This window comes from Loxodonta africana, chromosome 23 (assembly GCF_030014295.1).
Source record: "Loxodonta africana isolate mLoxAfr1 chromosome 23, mLoxAfr1.hap2, whole genome shotgun sequence".
Classification (NCBI taxonomy): Eukaryota; Metazoa; Chordata; class Mammalia; order Proboscidea; family Elephantidae; genus Loxodonta; species Loxodonta africana.
The window spans coordinates 5,090,447-5,105,160 of NC_087364.1; the positions used below are offsets into that span (position 1 = coordinate 5,090,447).

Here is a 14,714-nt window from a genome sequence, read left to right on the forward strand (position 1 = left end):
CATTTTTCTTGGCTTGGGGTAATCACGGCAGAACGTTTTTTGATTAAATGTACACAATTCTGAAGGGATTATATTTAACGACACCTGAAAGTACAGTTATATTAAAAATGTATGTATTCAGATAAATAAAATACCTGAAGATTTTTAAAAATTCTGAAGAGCAGATGGTTCATAGCTAGTGGCTTAATTTAACTTGTTTTCAAATGATGACTTAATGCTAAATATTTTGTATTTTTTTCATAAAGGAAGTTATCTGCGGACTCTGTTTCATGGAGAAAAAATATATAATGGAGAGACAGTAAACAGTAGTGTAAAATTCTACTCAAACCATCTCAAGAAGCTTCCATTCTTTTAAAATTAAGTTATTCAAATTCTGCCTTGAGAACAAAGACAAAGCCTCAACTAGTCTATTAAAAAAAAAAAAAAAACCTGTTGCTGGCAAGTCGATTCCAAATCATAGAGACCCTACAGGACAGAGCAGAACTACAACACAGGCTTTCCAAGGAGTGGCTGGTGGATTGGAACTGCCGACCTTTTCGTTAGCAGCCAAGATCTTAACCACTGTGCCACCAGGGCTCCAACTAGTTCATAATGTCTTTAAAATATTCTGCTTCATTGTAAACAGTAATGGACAAGAAACCACCACCAAGTAGGATTCTCTTCCAGTCACCACAACATCCCTGACTTTTCTTCAAAATAAACCACATTATGTAAAAGCAGTAATTTTTTAGTATGTTCAGGGAATATCAGGCTGCTAGCTGAAAGGCTGGCTGTTTGAATTCACCCAGAGGAGCCTCAAAAGTAAGCCTGGTGATTTACTTCCGAAAAATCAGCCACTGACAACCCTATAGAGCACAGTTCTACTTTGACATACAAAGGGTTGCCACGAGCTGGGACTGACTCAAGGGAACTGGTTAAAGGAATAGTAACATACGTAGGTTCCCAAATCTTTGCACTGTCAGCTAAAATCACATAAAAGAGAACCAAGATTTCTTCGAGAAGTAAGGGCTAGTGATGTAAAAAACATGAGTGAAACAAAAATGCGCTGGAGCAAAACACGGTTAGCGTGATTTGCAGTTTTTTCACAAAGGTTTAAAATCATGACTTTAATGCTATACAACATTCTACACATAATATCGCATCTATATAGCAATTACAAATTTGAAAGAAAATCATTTTAATTACTTATGTAACGCATGTATACATTCTCTTAAGAACATGTAGATAAAAGCTAAAATTCTGTTTGAGTCTCATCTGAAAACAATTCCTTAGATATTGCCACCATTATGTTCTGCAGCGAGTTATTACAGATTTAGAAATTTTTGCATGTCTCTCTACATAAAAGAAATTGTATAGTTTTGGTGGTTCCTTATTTACAATACCTCATTTACTAGATCAGCATGTATGTAGGGTGTGTCAGCCATGTGCCATTTGCTGCCCCTTGTGATGGAGATGGAGCCCTGGTGGCACAGTGGTTAAGAGCTCAGGCTGCTAACCAAAAGGTCAGCAGTTTGGATCCACTAGCTGCTCCTTGGAAACTCTATGGGGTGGTTCAGCTCCACGGCAACAGGACTTGGGGCGTTGGTGCTGGAAATACTGCTGTAAACCCCACAGACAAAATCCCTTCTGAAGGAGCTGGCACGTTAGCAGAGGACAGACAGCCAGTTAACAGCTAGCTAGAAGAGGTGCCAGAGAAGGTGACAGGTACCATGGAGAAGGATACAGCAGAGAAGAGGGAGAGGGCACTGCAGGGAGGTGGGAGAGGTTGGAAATTTTAAATAAGGCAGCCAGGGAGAGCCTTGCTGAGAACGTGGCCAGAACAAAGACTGGCCTGCTGCAAACTAGGTGAGTTTACCAAAACCGTCTCATAAGACTGTTTACAAACCGCTTTGCTCAAGCAGGGCACATGAGGCGAGTGCTACTCTGATTCACATTTCCATCACATCCCTCAGCCCCTGTAAATTTTCTCTGGACGCCTGAGTAACACGCAGGGCTCAGCATTCAGAATGAGAACTGATGACATTAAACACTGCACAAAGTCAGACGTCCTGAGAATCTTTACTTGATGCTGGCTCTTCTCTCTCTCATCCTTTTCTTTCTCTCCCTTCTTCCCTTCTCTTTTTCTGAGACACAGTGAGGAACTAGAGTTTAGAGGTACCATGCTATTTAAGGGTCACTTGGTTTTGGCTGACAGTTTGGGTAAGAAAGATTCTGATGAGAATTGGTGGACTACGGAAAGTGGTCAGCTTGTTTTTCCTTCATTTACCAGCTGAATTATAAACATAAAAAAGACACTAACTACAAGGCATAATTTGCTAAGACTAATAAAGGAATATATAAGTCCTTTGATCAAAGCTAGTTCTGTGATGCATAATCTATCCCTTTCAAGTTTTGTAATCTGGAAAAAAAAGGACTTTATATAGCTATATTAAAAGATACACATCGAGTTAAATGCAGTGGAAAGAACAGTGCGGAGGAAGAACTAGATGCTGGTCTCTGCGTGGTGGCCTTCCCACTAAAACTAAATATTAACTGCACCAAATATTCCAATCAGTACACTGATCTCTAAGACAAGAGGCTGTCTCTGAGGCTCAATTTCCGCATATCTAACATGAGGTCACTAAAAAAAGACCAGACTTACTGGTCTGACTGTGACTGGAGGAAACCCTGAGACTATGGTCCCCAGACACCCTGCCAACTCAGAACCGAAGCCACTTCAAAAGTCTACCTTTCAGCCAAAGATTAGACAGGCCTATGGAATAAACAAGAACAAATGTGAGCTAAGTGCTTCTTAGTTCAATTAAGTATCGAGACCAAATGGGCAATACCTGCCCCAAACCAAAGGTGGGAAGGCAAGAAGGGGACTGGAAACCTGGACGAATGAACACGGGGAACCCAGGGTGGAAAGCGAAAGGGGGAGAGTGCTGATGTATTGCAAGGATTGCAACCAACATCATAAAACAATCTACATATAAATTTTTGAAAGAGAAACTAATTTGCACGGTAAATTTCACCTAAAGCACAATAAAAATAAAATAGGAAGAAGTCATTAATGTTTACCCAGCCTACTTTCATTTTTCTGCATGGAGTTGTTATTAGGCTTAAATGAAACAAAACGAGTACAAAACTCTGAATAGTCATAACACACCTTACAGATGAGAGGAACGAATATTTATTAAGGAAACCCTGGTGGCGTAGTGGTTAAGGGCTACAGCTGCTAACCAAGATGTCGGCAGTTCTAACCAATCAGGTGCTCCTTGGAAACCCTACAGTGAAGTTCTACTCTGTCCTGTAGGGTCACTATAAGTCAGAATTGACTTGATGGCACTGGGTCATTATTTATTAAATACTAAAAAATTCTCGTGCCTCTCATACTGATTCCAAATCTATGACTACATCAACAATATGTACCATGCGTGAGTTGGTACCAAACAGGACAGCAGCAAAGAGAGGATGTCTCCATCCTCGTCTGAAGCAATAGGAAATTCTGGGGTCCACGAGAGCCTATTGAAGTGCTACAAGGTTTAAGAGCATTCGAACCACAGATTGAGGGTCCCCATACTGCTGATTCAAAGGCTTTACAGGGTTTGATTACAGGTAACCAAACCAAAACCAAACCCAGTGCCGTCAAGTCGATACCAACTCATAGCGACCCTATAGGACAGAGTAGAACTGCCCCATAGAGTTGATAACAGGCAATGAGAGACGGAAAAACCTCACAAGGTCTCCAGCATCCATTAGAATGACAATGAAAGGGTCACATTTTTAGTTAAGAGAATAGATTTTCTAGCTGACACTCCATGTAGCTTTAAACAGCAAAAGATGTCTCCAGCCCCTTCTACCCTCCTGTATAGCTTTAAAAAAAAAATGAAAAAGAATAACTATTAATTTCATGCTAACCATTCAGGGCCAAAGGATGAAAACTGACTGCTTAATAAAAACACACATTATAACTCTTGGCAATTTGGGAACAGAGCTGCAGACATCCTAACCATCCATTACACACTTTACTGTCGCTTCAGGAAACAGCTCCTTATTTAATCGTTGTACTGATTAACAACCTGGAATGGAATTAATAGCGGCTCTACATGGAACTATCAACACATTTCAAATCAATGCTTTGCTTTTGAAACTGAAGAGTCTCACATTCCAGGTCAAGAATAAATGATGTTTTGAAAAAATTCTTTTGCCGTCTGACTAGCATGAAGTGAAATATGAATAAGCTTTTGTTTCTGCGAAGTCAATTATTTGTCTTACGGTATAAAGCATATGAAAGGGAAAAGCTGAAGGAAAGCAGTCTTTCCTAACTAGATAACACTGAGTACACAAGCAAACATGCAAAGCAAATACGCTTCTTTTTTTCACCCATACTTTCAATCTCCTTTGGAGGAATTAAAATATGAGGATAAGACTGACTAGGCCAATGGAATGGGAGGCTTTTCTCATGTTTTATTTCTATGCTCTTTTTCAAAGTCCCAATGTACGTTTAAAATCATCCTCAGCTGCAATTCCAGTCTTGGAGCCCTGGTGGCGCAGTGGTTAAGAACTCCGCTGCTAACCAAAAGGTCAGCAGTTCAAATCCACCAGTCACTCACTGGAAATCCTATGAGGCAGTTCTACTCTGTCCTATAGGGTTTGGCAACAGGTTTGGCAGCCCAAGCAGATGGAACCCTGGTGGTGCAATGGTTAAGTGTTTGTCTGCTAACCAGAAGGTACGCGGTTAGAAAGTACTAGCGGCTCCATGGGTGACAAGACCTGGTGGTCTGCTTCCGTTAAGGTTACAACCTAAGAAACGCTATGGGGCAATTCTGCCTATCATGTAGAGTTGACAAGAGTTGGAATCGACTTGACGGCACAGAAGAACAACCATCATAAGCAGAGCTATAGAGAAGAGAGGAACGATTATTTAATAATATTAAAAAATTCTCATGCCTTATACTGACTCCACACCCATGAATACATCAATAAACGGCATGTCCAAACAGGACGGTAATGAAGAGAGGATGTCTCCATGCTGATCTGAAGCAGAAGGAAATTCTGGTACCCCTCCTACGTGGCATTCTCACGCTTTCCAGCAGTTTATCGGAATGACTGACGGCTGGTCAGACACGGTCATTACTTGCACTCACTTTCATAGAGGAAGAGTTACATCAGATTTCCCTCACTTGTACAAGTCAAGCTTCCTTTTCAAAATTAATTAAAAAAAATACTACTTCTGAGTACCACCTGAGAACTCTTCAAAAAAGGGGGGCAATGGTGGTTCAGTGATAGAATTCTTGCCTTCCATGTGGGAGACCCGAGTTCAGTTCTTGGCCAACGCACCTCAAGTGCAGCTTCCACCCATCTGTCAGTGGCAGATTGCGTGTTACTCTCATGCTGAACAGGTTTCAATGGTGCTTCCAGAATAAGACAGACTAGGAAGAAAGGCCTGGAGATCAACTTCCAAAAAATCAACCAGTGAAAACTCTATGGGTCAGAATGGTCTGATCACATTGTACATGGGGTCGCTGTGAGTGGGGACCAACTCAGACAGCAGCTAACAATAACTCTTGATAGCAAACAGATAAAAGATAATCTTAGCATTATTTTATTCATGAACCATTACTACCCAGTTACTTATCTAAAAGTTCCAGCAATGATTCCGTTGAGATAAGTTTAGTTACCCACACGCTGGTTAAATAATCCTTCCTATATGTGAATCACACATCTTCTGTCACTGACCCGCGCTTGGTTAGCTGACAGCACTCTTTGTTAGTAATTCCTCCTTTCTCCTTCCTTTTTTATCCAATCTTTTAGCGCTGATGCGCATCCATGACAACTACAGACTGTGTAAGCTTCCTCCTTCAGACTGCTATTTAAAGTTCAACTTCCATTATTAGTTAAGAAAAAAGGAAAGAAAAAAGAAAATGAAAAAAGAGACTGGGTGGTACAATTAAACCATTACTCATCAAGGCCAAGGATTCTTTGTTCCTTGTCACAGACAGATGACTGCACGAGTGTCAATCCAGCTTCCTCTACCGATTTTACCTAAATTGGACCACTTTCAGGCACAGTCAGCAATTCTGAACCATCTGTCCATGTCATTTGTGAAGCAAAGTCCTCGTTTTTGGCTTTATCAATTATCATACATTTTCCCTTTTAGAAGATGCCTCTATCTTTATTTTAATAAGATTTATGCCTGCTTTCCATTAATTGTTATGTATTGCCAAAGCTATTAACTACCATGCTATTTGCCACCTATGCACTTTCAGTCGTTTTATAGCTAGGCGCTTCCAAGTAATTCCTGGTGTCGTGGGCTTCGTTCTCTTCCCCATTCTTCATTCTCTAACACCACCTAATCTATTCTCTTAAATTTCGATTCTCCTCTCCTTAATACTAGCCAAAAAGGGCATTCTGGTGTGGTTTAAGATCTTCAACAAAGTCCAGAACTGTCCCTTGCTTTTTTTGGTATTTCTCCATATTATTTTGTCTCCTGTAACTTCCTCCTTCTAGAACGGCCAGCTGTAACTCCAGAGGTGGCAGAGTAGCTGTTCCATTCGAAAGGATCACAGAACACAATTTACCGTTTGCAATTATGAAGCTTTGGGCCACAAAGGAGGTACAAAGGGCAGTGAGGTTCTCAGTGTGTAAGAGGTGAGAAGCAGGCAACAGAAAAAAGGGGGACCTACACAAAACTTGAACGAGAGTGCTAAGTCCTGGTCTAAAGAGCACTTGTGAGGTAGCAACTCTGCGAAAAGCCATCAACCTGAGTTTCTCATATTTTGGTTCCTCTGACTTCTGCTTCCTTTTGGACCCTTTGAAAAGCTCTAGTGAGAAAGCTGGAGACATAGGCAAACTTAGAGTGCCACAAACTTCTCATCACCTGCAAAAGAGACACTGGGTTTCCTTCTTGTGTTTGCTACACGCTGCTAAAATCAGTAAATCATAAAGACGGAGGCATTTCCAGGGGATCCATTTCATGCCTTGCCTGGCCAAACACATCAAAAGACTCTGTTTTTGCCAGTAATACTCTGGTGGCTTCTCACAGAGACTCAGCTAACTTCCTTAACATCCTAACCTGACATTTCAGGGCCTCGAGGGTTACCAACCTGCCAGCCTTGTAATTTACACTGTTGGAGAATAAGCCGACATTTCTCCTCAGCAGACGGTTTCCTTTTCTCACCCAGGAACGTATCAGCCAATGGCTTAAACCTGTGAAAAGCACCAGAGACATGAAACCAGTGACTGAGTTTGTCAAGCAAATGATTATGTTCAACAGAACAGTCTTTGTTACAGCGTTTCTCAAACTTTTCCGCATCCTGACTTTATTCCGATAACCCCCAGGTTACCCCATCCATTGTGCATTTAACGGGTGATTGTGGATAATCCTTACCTTTTAAATGAAAAATGATTTAAAAAGTGAGTCAGAGGCTTAACACATGTTTAACGTTATTATGCAGTAACACAAATCACTTATCAAAATAAAATCTGAAGAGAAAAAGTATTTCCTATTAGTTGTCATTGAAATACTTGATATGCTCTTAAAAATACACTCCTTTTAAGAAATTCAAGCATTCTCTGTTATCACCTTAGAGTCAATCTAGATGTAGTTAGAATCTGTACTGAAAAAATCTAGAAACATCCAGAGGTTTCACATACATGAGAGGAAGGGGTAGCGTTCTCCACCTAGATTAGGTACTGAGTATTTTAAATACTCTAGACGGACATTCTCATTTTGGAAAGCTCCTCTGAGTGATACATTTTTATTCCCTAGCTGAAATTCATGTCAAGATAACAATTTACTATGGATTTTGAGAAAAGTTACTTTCGAAATTACATCAGTCAACTTAAGGAATCTTTGTAACATTTCTTTTGCCCTTATGGTATTTGTGGGGTAAGGATTGGCAGGAATCCAATCCCCAAAATGGGGGGATTGATCCAGTCCTCACAGCCCCACTTCTCCATCCTTGTCACCAGCTCCACCCGCAGCACTGTCTCTGATCCTCGCCACCTGGAGCTAGGTCACAGTTCAGAAGTTTAAAGGACATCGTCCTTCAGACTGCCAAATAGACAAACGTCAGCCTTACGTTTGGGGAGTCCAGAAGACACTCCAACCTTCTGACCTTATAGCCACCAATTTAGGGCTGGTTTCCCACTACCTTTCTGGATGCCAGCAGCAAGCCTGGGAGTCCACATGATATCCTTACTGTCTAAGCTGCTCTTACGACCCCTTTAACCCACCACTGTGGAGTTAATTCTGACTCATAGCAACCCTACAAGACAGAGTAGAATTGCCCCATAGGGTTTCCAAGGATCAGCTGGTGGATTTGAACTGCCAACTTTTTGGTTAACAGCCAAGCTCTTAACCACTCTAATTCACTGGAATGACTTACAGGAGTATACCATACATATGACTCCAGGTTTATTGTAGCCGAAAAGGATATAAAAGGGGAGACACACAGGGTGAGGTTCAGAAGGGTTCCCAAAACACAGCTTCCATATCCCAAGGGACCAGCTACCCTCTTGAGAACGTCTATTGTTGTCAACCAGGAAGCTCTCTCTGCCTCTGTGTTCAGGACTTTTATTTGCCAGTCCTGCATCAGGCCTCCTGAAGCTAGTTGATATCAGCCTCCCGATGGAGTGTTTTCTCATGTGGCCATCCCCCACTCACTAGCACAAATCCTCAGGTGTGGCCTGGAAGTCTCAGACAAAGACACCCCAGTTACACCAAGGGTTATTTCTCCAAACCCAAAGACAAGAACCACCTTACTTAGGGTAAAACCAGGTCCTTTACATCATAGTACTTAACCTGATATATAAGCCAACATTGAAAAAAGAGAAAAAAATTAAAGAGCAAAGATCCAGGTAACCATATCTCCTTGTATTATACGTTTATCCCTTTTACGTTGGGTTGCACTTTCTTGGGGGGCACTGGAAGCAGACGTGAAATCAAAACCAAAACTTAAGGGGGAACATATACTGTTTATCACACGTTTACTCTCGTTTTCTCTAGAATGCCTTAACGTTTCATCTAGAGTTCACTGCAGCATATATGGCATCTTCTAAAAATCAGTTCTTTCTGTTTCTTTAGGGCAATTAAGGAAGGAACTGCATTGCTACATACCTTTATTACGATACCGCCTCTAATGGTGCAGAGAGAGTATTATGGTATATGTCCCACTGACAGCCCCACAAAATTTATATCCATGTCTCTATTTCTGCAAGTACTGCAGATAAATGAGATCCCTGGGACGTGGGACAGTGCAGCTGTGACTACAAGTCTGGGGTATAACGTAGGAAAAATAAAACTATTTGACTTTTTCAAGAGAAGACGTTTCTTATCTCTTTCTTAACTCCTTCTCATCGCCATGGTCAAAACCCAGCGTATTATTTTTCCCTGGATTGAAAATCTTCATAATCTTGCTAACCACGAGTCAGCCAAAATAAATACATCATCAACAACAACCCTCCCTTCTCATGTATAGATTTTTGCTCATGTATCCAACACTGTGGGTATAAAAATAGCAAAAATAATAAGCAATAGAGACTGAACTCTGAAATTGTAGTCCAGAGGCGAGGATATAAAATTCATGTGCATTACTTTTATCAGGCCAAATGCGCCGGAATCATCTGTGGATGGCTGAAACATCCAGTGATATTTTTTTCTTGGATAGATTACACAGATGTGATTTCCTACATGTGAGACACCGAAGCAGGTATGATTTTTTTTTTAAACTGGCCATTCTTTTGTTGCTGCAGAAGAGAAAAGGGAATTTCCAGGGTATAACAGAGCAAAGTGAGGAAATGGAGCGTGCGTGTGCGCATGTGTGTGTGTGTGTGTGTGTGTGTGTAGGGTCCGGAAATTGGAGCAAACTGTGCAAAGACACTGTGTATAGACCACTTAAAAGGTTACGGACATCCCCCAAAGATGCTGCAAGTGACATCAGTGTATGCTCTAAGAAAACATGGATGTTTTATGACGTTTGAACGGCTGAAGGTGACAAGTAATATAATTGTACAATGTGTTATAATAGGAAAGGGACTGGATTGGGGATGTGAAATCTGAGCTTTGGGTTCCAACTTTGTTACTAATTCACTATGAAGCCTTTGGCAGACCACTTATCAAGTAATTCTCGCCCCTCACAGCACTGCGTGTGTATGCTTCTCACAGTTTCTTCACAAACTCTATTTTGTATTGCCCAACATTTTAATTCCTATCTGTCCTCAAAGTATGTGAGCTTCCTCAGGGCAAGGGGCCAGATTTGTACATTTTAGTGTCTACTGGACTGCCTTTGGATGTAAACCTGGTGCCGTCAAGTCAATACCAACTCACAGCGACTCTATAGGACAGAGCAGAACTGCCCCATAGGGTCTCCAAGGAGTGGCTGGTGGATTGAAACTTGTGGCCTTTTGGTTAGCAGCCAGTAGCTTAACCACTGCACCATCAGGGCTCCTTTTGCATAAAAAAAAAAACTAAACCAAACCTGTTGCCGTAGAGTTGATTCCGACTCATAGCAGCCCTATAGGACAGAGTAGAACTGCCCCATGGAGTTTCCAATGAGCACCTGGTGGATCTGAACTGCTGACCTTCTGGTTAGCAGCTGTAGCACTTAACCACCACGCCACCAGGGCTCCCTTTGCATACGGCATGTACGAATGGTGGGAGGCCAAGGAATCTCAGAGGCGGAAATGAGGGGAGGGAAGTAATGTTTCTAGAGCATTGAATGTGCCTCTTCATATGCCACTTTCCCTACTTCTCACAGATGTCGGAGGCCTGTATGACCTTCCTCTTCTCATGGTGAGAAAAAGGTGCTCACAGATACTAAGTTGCTTGCCTATGCTCACAAAAATGATAAAAGTAGCAAAGCTGGAATTTAAACCCAGGCTAATCCGACTCCAGAGCCAACCTCTTTCCACCACCAGAGGCCTTTGCTCTAGCCTAGCTGAGAACTAACAAGTCCCTGACTGTGGATGATTCTGGAGGGAAAAAGGTAGAGAGTGACTCTGAAAGCGGGAGAAATCGTCAGCAATCCTCCATGTACCAAACATGCTGGAGAGATGTGGAGATAGGAATCTGGGTACTCTGCCCTTTGGGCAACTGGGTCTCTTCTTTAACGGCAAACTAGACCTCATAACGAAAAACAGATTCATTCATGTCCTCCGGAAAATCAATGTGTTTGTACCATCTAGCCAGAGTTACACAATGAAACAAAACCATTCAAATCATCTTTTCTTCTCTTCTTTTTTTTTTTCTTTTTGCCTTATAATTATCTCATTCTGGAACTTTGTTAATTCTAAGCAAGAATTTAATTGACATAATTCATGTATCTGAATACAGTATTAACAAGTCAGAACTAAAGTCCTATACCTGGAACCTTTTTTTCCCCTCATTTTATATTGTTCTTTTGACAACTAAAATGGTATAATTCTGACATTTCAACTAAAAAGACAAAATGATGTCTTAGGGTGAGATACTTGTATTTTAGTGCAATTAAAAAAAAATCTTGTCCTTTGAAATGTAAATGTCATACATAGGTGGTGTCACTGGTATAGAACACCATGATCACATTCTATCGCTAGACTAAAACATGTTTTAACAATAACTTCAATATGGGACCAAATGGTAATAATGGGGTTGGCCTATAAATGGGTCTGGAGCACAGGCGTGATAGGAGATGGAATTTATGAGCTCTCACTTCCCACATCCTTCTAGCTTCTGTTGTCTGTCTTGATCCATCGAAGTTACCTGTGTGCAGAGTTAAATCTGCCCTGTGTCTGTCATAAGCCAACTGATTGTAAACCTAATCTGGTCTACTCGTCTTGCCCTGGTTTGGAATGATTGGAATTTAGTTCCATGCCCAGAAACAGGGTCTCACGGCTCATTGATTCAAGCTCATTCAATCAGTCAATGAGTATTTACTGAGCCCAAAGCAGGTACTCTTCTACATACTGAGAAAAACAGCAGAGAACAAATGGACAAAACTCCTTGTATTCTACAATGGAAAGAGAGAGAGATAATAAACAAGGAAATGAGGAAGTATGTGAGATATAATCCTAAAAAAAATTAAAAAAAAAAAAAAGGCAGGAAAGGCTTCATTATGAGCAAATAGCAGAAGATTAGGAAGGAAGCCATGGGGTTCTCTAAACCAAAATCCAAACCTGTTGCCATAGAGTCAATTCCGACTTGTAGTGACCCTACAGGACAAAGAAAAATTGCCCCATATGGTTTCCAAGGAGCGGCTGGTGGATTCAAACTACCCATCTTTTGGTCAGCAGCTGTAGCTCTCACCCAGTGCGTGCACCATGGGGTTCTCTAGGGGAACAGTAACTCAGGTTGACAGAACAGCAGGTCCAAAAGGCCAGGGTGGGGATAGTGGTTGGTCTGTTTAAGAATTTCAAGGAGGCAAGTGCAGCTGCAGCAGAGTAAGTGAGAGGAAAGGTGTAGAAGATGAGTTCAGACAGGTAAACACAAGAGGGTGATTTTAAGAAAGCTCTAGGAAACCATCAGAAGGGTTTGAACAGAGGAGTTGTATCAATTGACTTTAAAAGAATCATTGAAAGTATTAGGTTGAGAGTGGACTGTGGTGGGGTAAAAGAAGAGACAGGGAGACTATCTGGAGACTATTCCCATATTTCACCTAGGAGATATTAGACCAGGATGATAGCAGTGGAGATGGTAGGAATTGGTTGGGTTGTGTATATATTTGGAGGTTGAACCAGTAACATTCTCTGACACACTTATGTAGATCCGGGAGAAAGAGTATTTTTTGGCCGATCGAGCTGACATTTACTGAAGATGAAGTGGACGCTGGAAAGCGCAGTTATTTCCCCAGACTAATGCTGCATAAAGAGAAATAGTCTATGCCACTAATGAAAACCAAAAAGAAAGGATTCAGATGGAAACCAGGAAGGAGATATGGACTAAATGTTAGCCAATAATCCTGAGCCAGATTTATTGCCTCCATAGCAGCCAAATACTTGACTGTGGTTGGTTTCTTCATTGCCATCGTGGTTTGCCTGTCTGGATACAGCAGTACTGACCATTTATGAAAACGGCCTACTACTGTTATGATGTGAGAAACTCAGTACTCTCTTTGGATTCCAACCCTAAAACTATGTCAGATGCTTTCATCTTTCTCACTTTTCTTCTGAATGTGTCTCTGGCCAATTTCAGCTCACCCTTCTTCTTGCCAGTATGAATCCTAAATTGCCAATACATAATAAGTGTGGGGTTTCAAGGTAAGTTCTATCACAGTTACTGGAAAAATTTTAAACATAAGCACTATTCATTAAGCACTTTCTCCAAATCAAAGATTAAAAAATGAAAACTGTCTTCAATACACCTTCAGTAGAAAGGAACTGATGTTTGTTGTTAGGTGCCATCGAGTTGGCTTGACTCATAGCAACCCTATGTAGAACAGAGTGAAACATTGCCTAGTCCTGTGCCATCCTCATAATTGTCGTCATGCTTGAGCCCATTGTTGCAGCCACTGTGTCAATCCATCTTGTTGAGGGTCTTCCTCTTTTTCACTGACCCTCTACTTCACCAAGCATGATGTCCTTCTCCTGGGACTGGTCCCTCCTGAAAACAGGTCCAAAGCAGCTGAGAAGAAGTCTTGCCATCCTCACTTCCTCTGACTGTATTTCTTTTGAGATAGACTTGTTTGTTCTTCTGGAAGTCCATTCAATATTCTTCACCAACACCATAATTCAAAGGCATTAATTCTACTTTGGTCTTCTTATTCATTGCCCAACTTCTGCATGCATATGAGGCAATTGAAAATATCATGGCTTGGGTTAGGTGTGCCTCAGTCCTCAAAGTGACATCTTTGCTTTTTAACACTTTAAAGAGGTCTTTTGCAGCAAACATACCCGCTACAAAATGTCCTTTGGTTTCCTGACAGCTACTTTCACGGGTGCTGATTGTGGATCCAAGTAAAATGAAATCCTTGCCAACTTCAATCTTTTCTCCATTTATCATGATATTGCTTATTGGTCCAGTTGTGAGGATTTATGCTGAGGTTATGTTGACGTGTAATCCATACTGAAGACTGTAGTCTTTGATCTTCATCAGTAAGTGCTTCAAGTCCTCATTGCTTTCTGCAAGCATGGTTGTGTCATCAGGTTATTAATGTGTCTTCTACCAATCCTGATGCCATATAGTCTTCATATAGTCTAGTTTCTCGGGTTATTTGCTCAGCGTACAGATTGAGTAAGTATGGTGAAAGGATATAACTTTGACATACTCCTTTCTTGATTTTAAACCATGTAGTATCCCCTTGATCTGTTAGAATGACTGCCTCTTAGTCTACGTACAGGTTTTGCACGAGCACAATTAAGTGTTCCAGAATTCCCATTCTTTGCAATGTTACCCATAATTTTTAAGTCTCCACACAGTCGAATGCCTTTGTACAGTCAATAAAACACAGGTAAACATCTTTCTGGTATTCTCCGCTTTCAGCCAAGACCCATCTAACATCAGCAACGCTATCCCTCCTTCCATGTCCTCGTCTGAACCCGGTTTGAACTTACGGCAGTTCCTTGTTGATGTACTGCTGCAACTGCTTTTGAATGATCTTCAAGCAAAATTTTACTTGCCTGTGATATCAATGATATTCAATAATTTCCACATTCTGTTGGATCACCTTTCTTTGGAATGAGGACGGATGTCATGGATTGAACTGCATCTCCCCAAAATAGCTGTCAACTTGGCTAGGTCATGATTCCCTTGTAAG

At 41.2% G+C, this 14,714-nt stretch overlaps 1 protein-coding gene across 1 annotated transcript in view; it reads right to left on the reverse strand.

The window, feature by feature from the left end:
• The window catches only part of MYO16 (myosin XVI), a 561,325-nt gene that overhangs the window by 117,115 nt on the left and 429,496 nt on the right, over positions 1-14,714 (reverse strand). Inside the window, exon 27 of the mRNA XM_023553192.2 lies at positions 7,089-7,191. Coding sequence (XP_023408960.2) covers positions 7,089-7,191 — 103 coding nt within the window. The remainder of the gene's footprint in view (positions 1-7,088; positions 7,192-14,714) is intronic.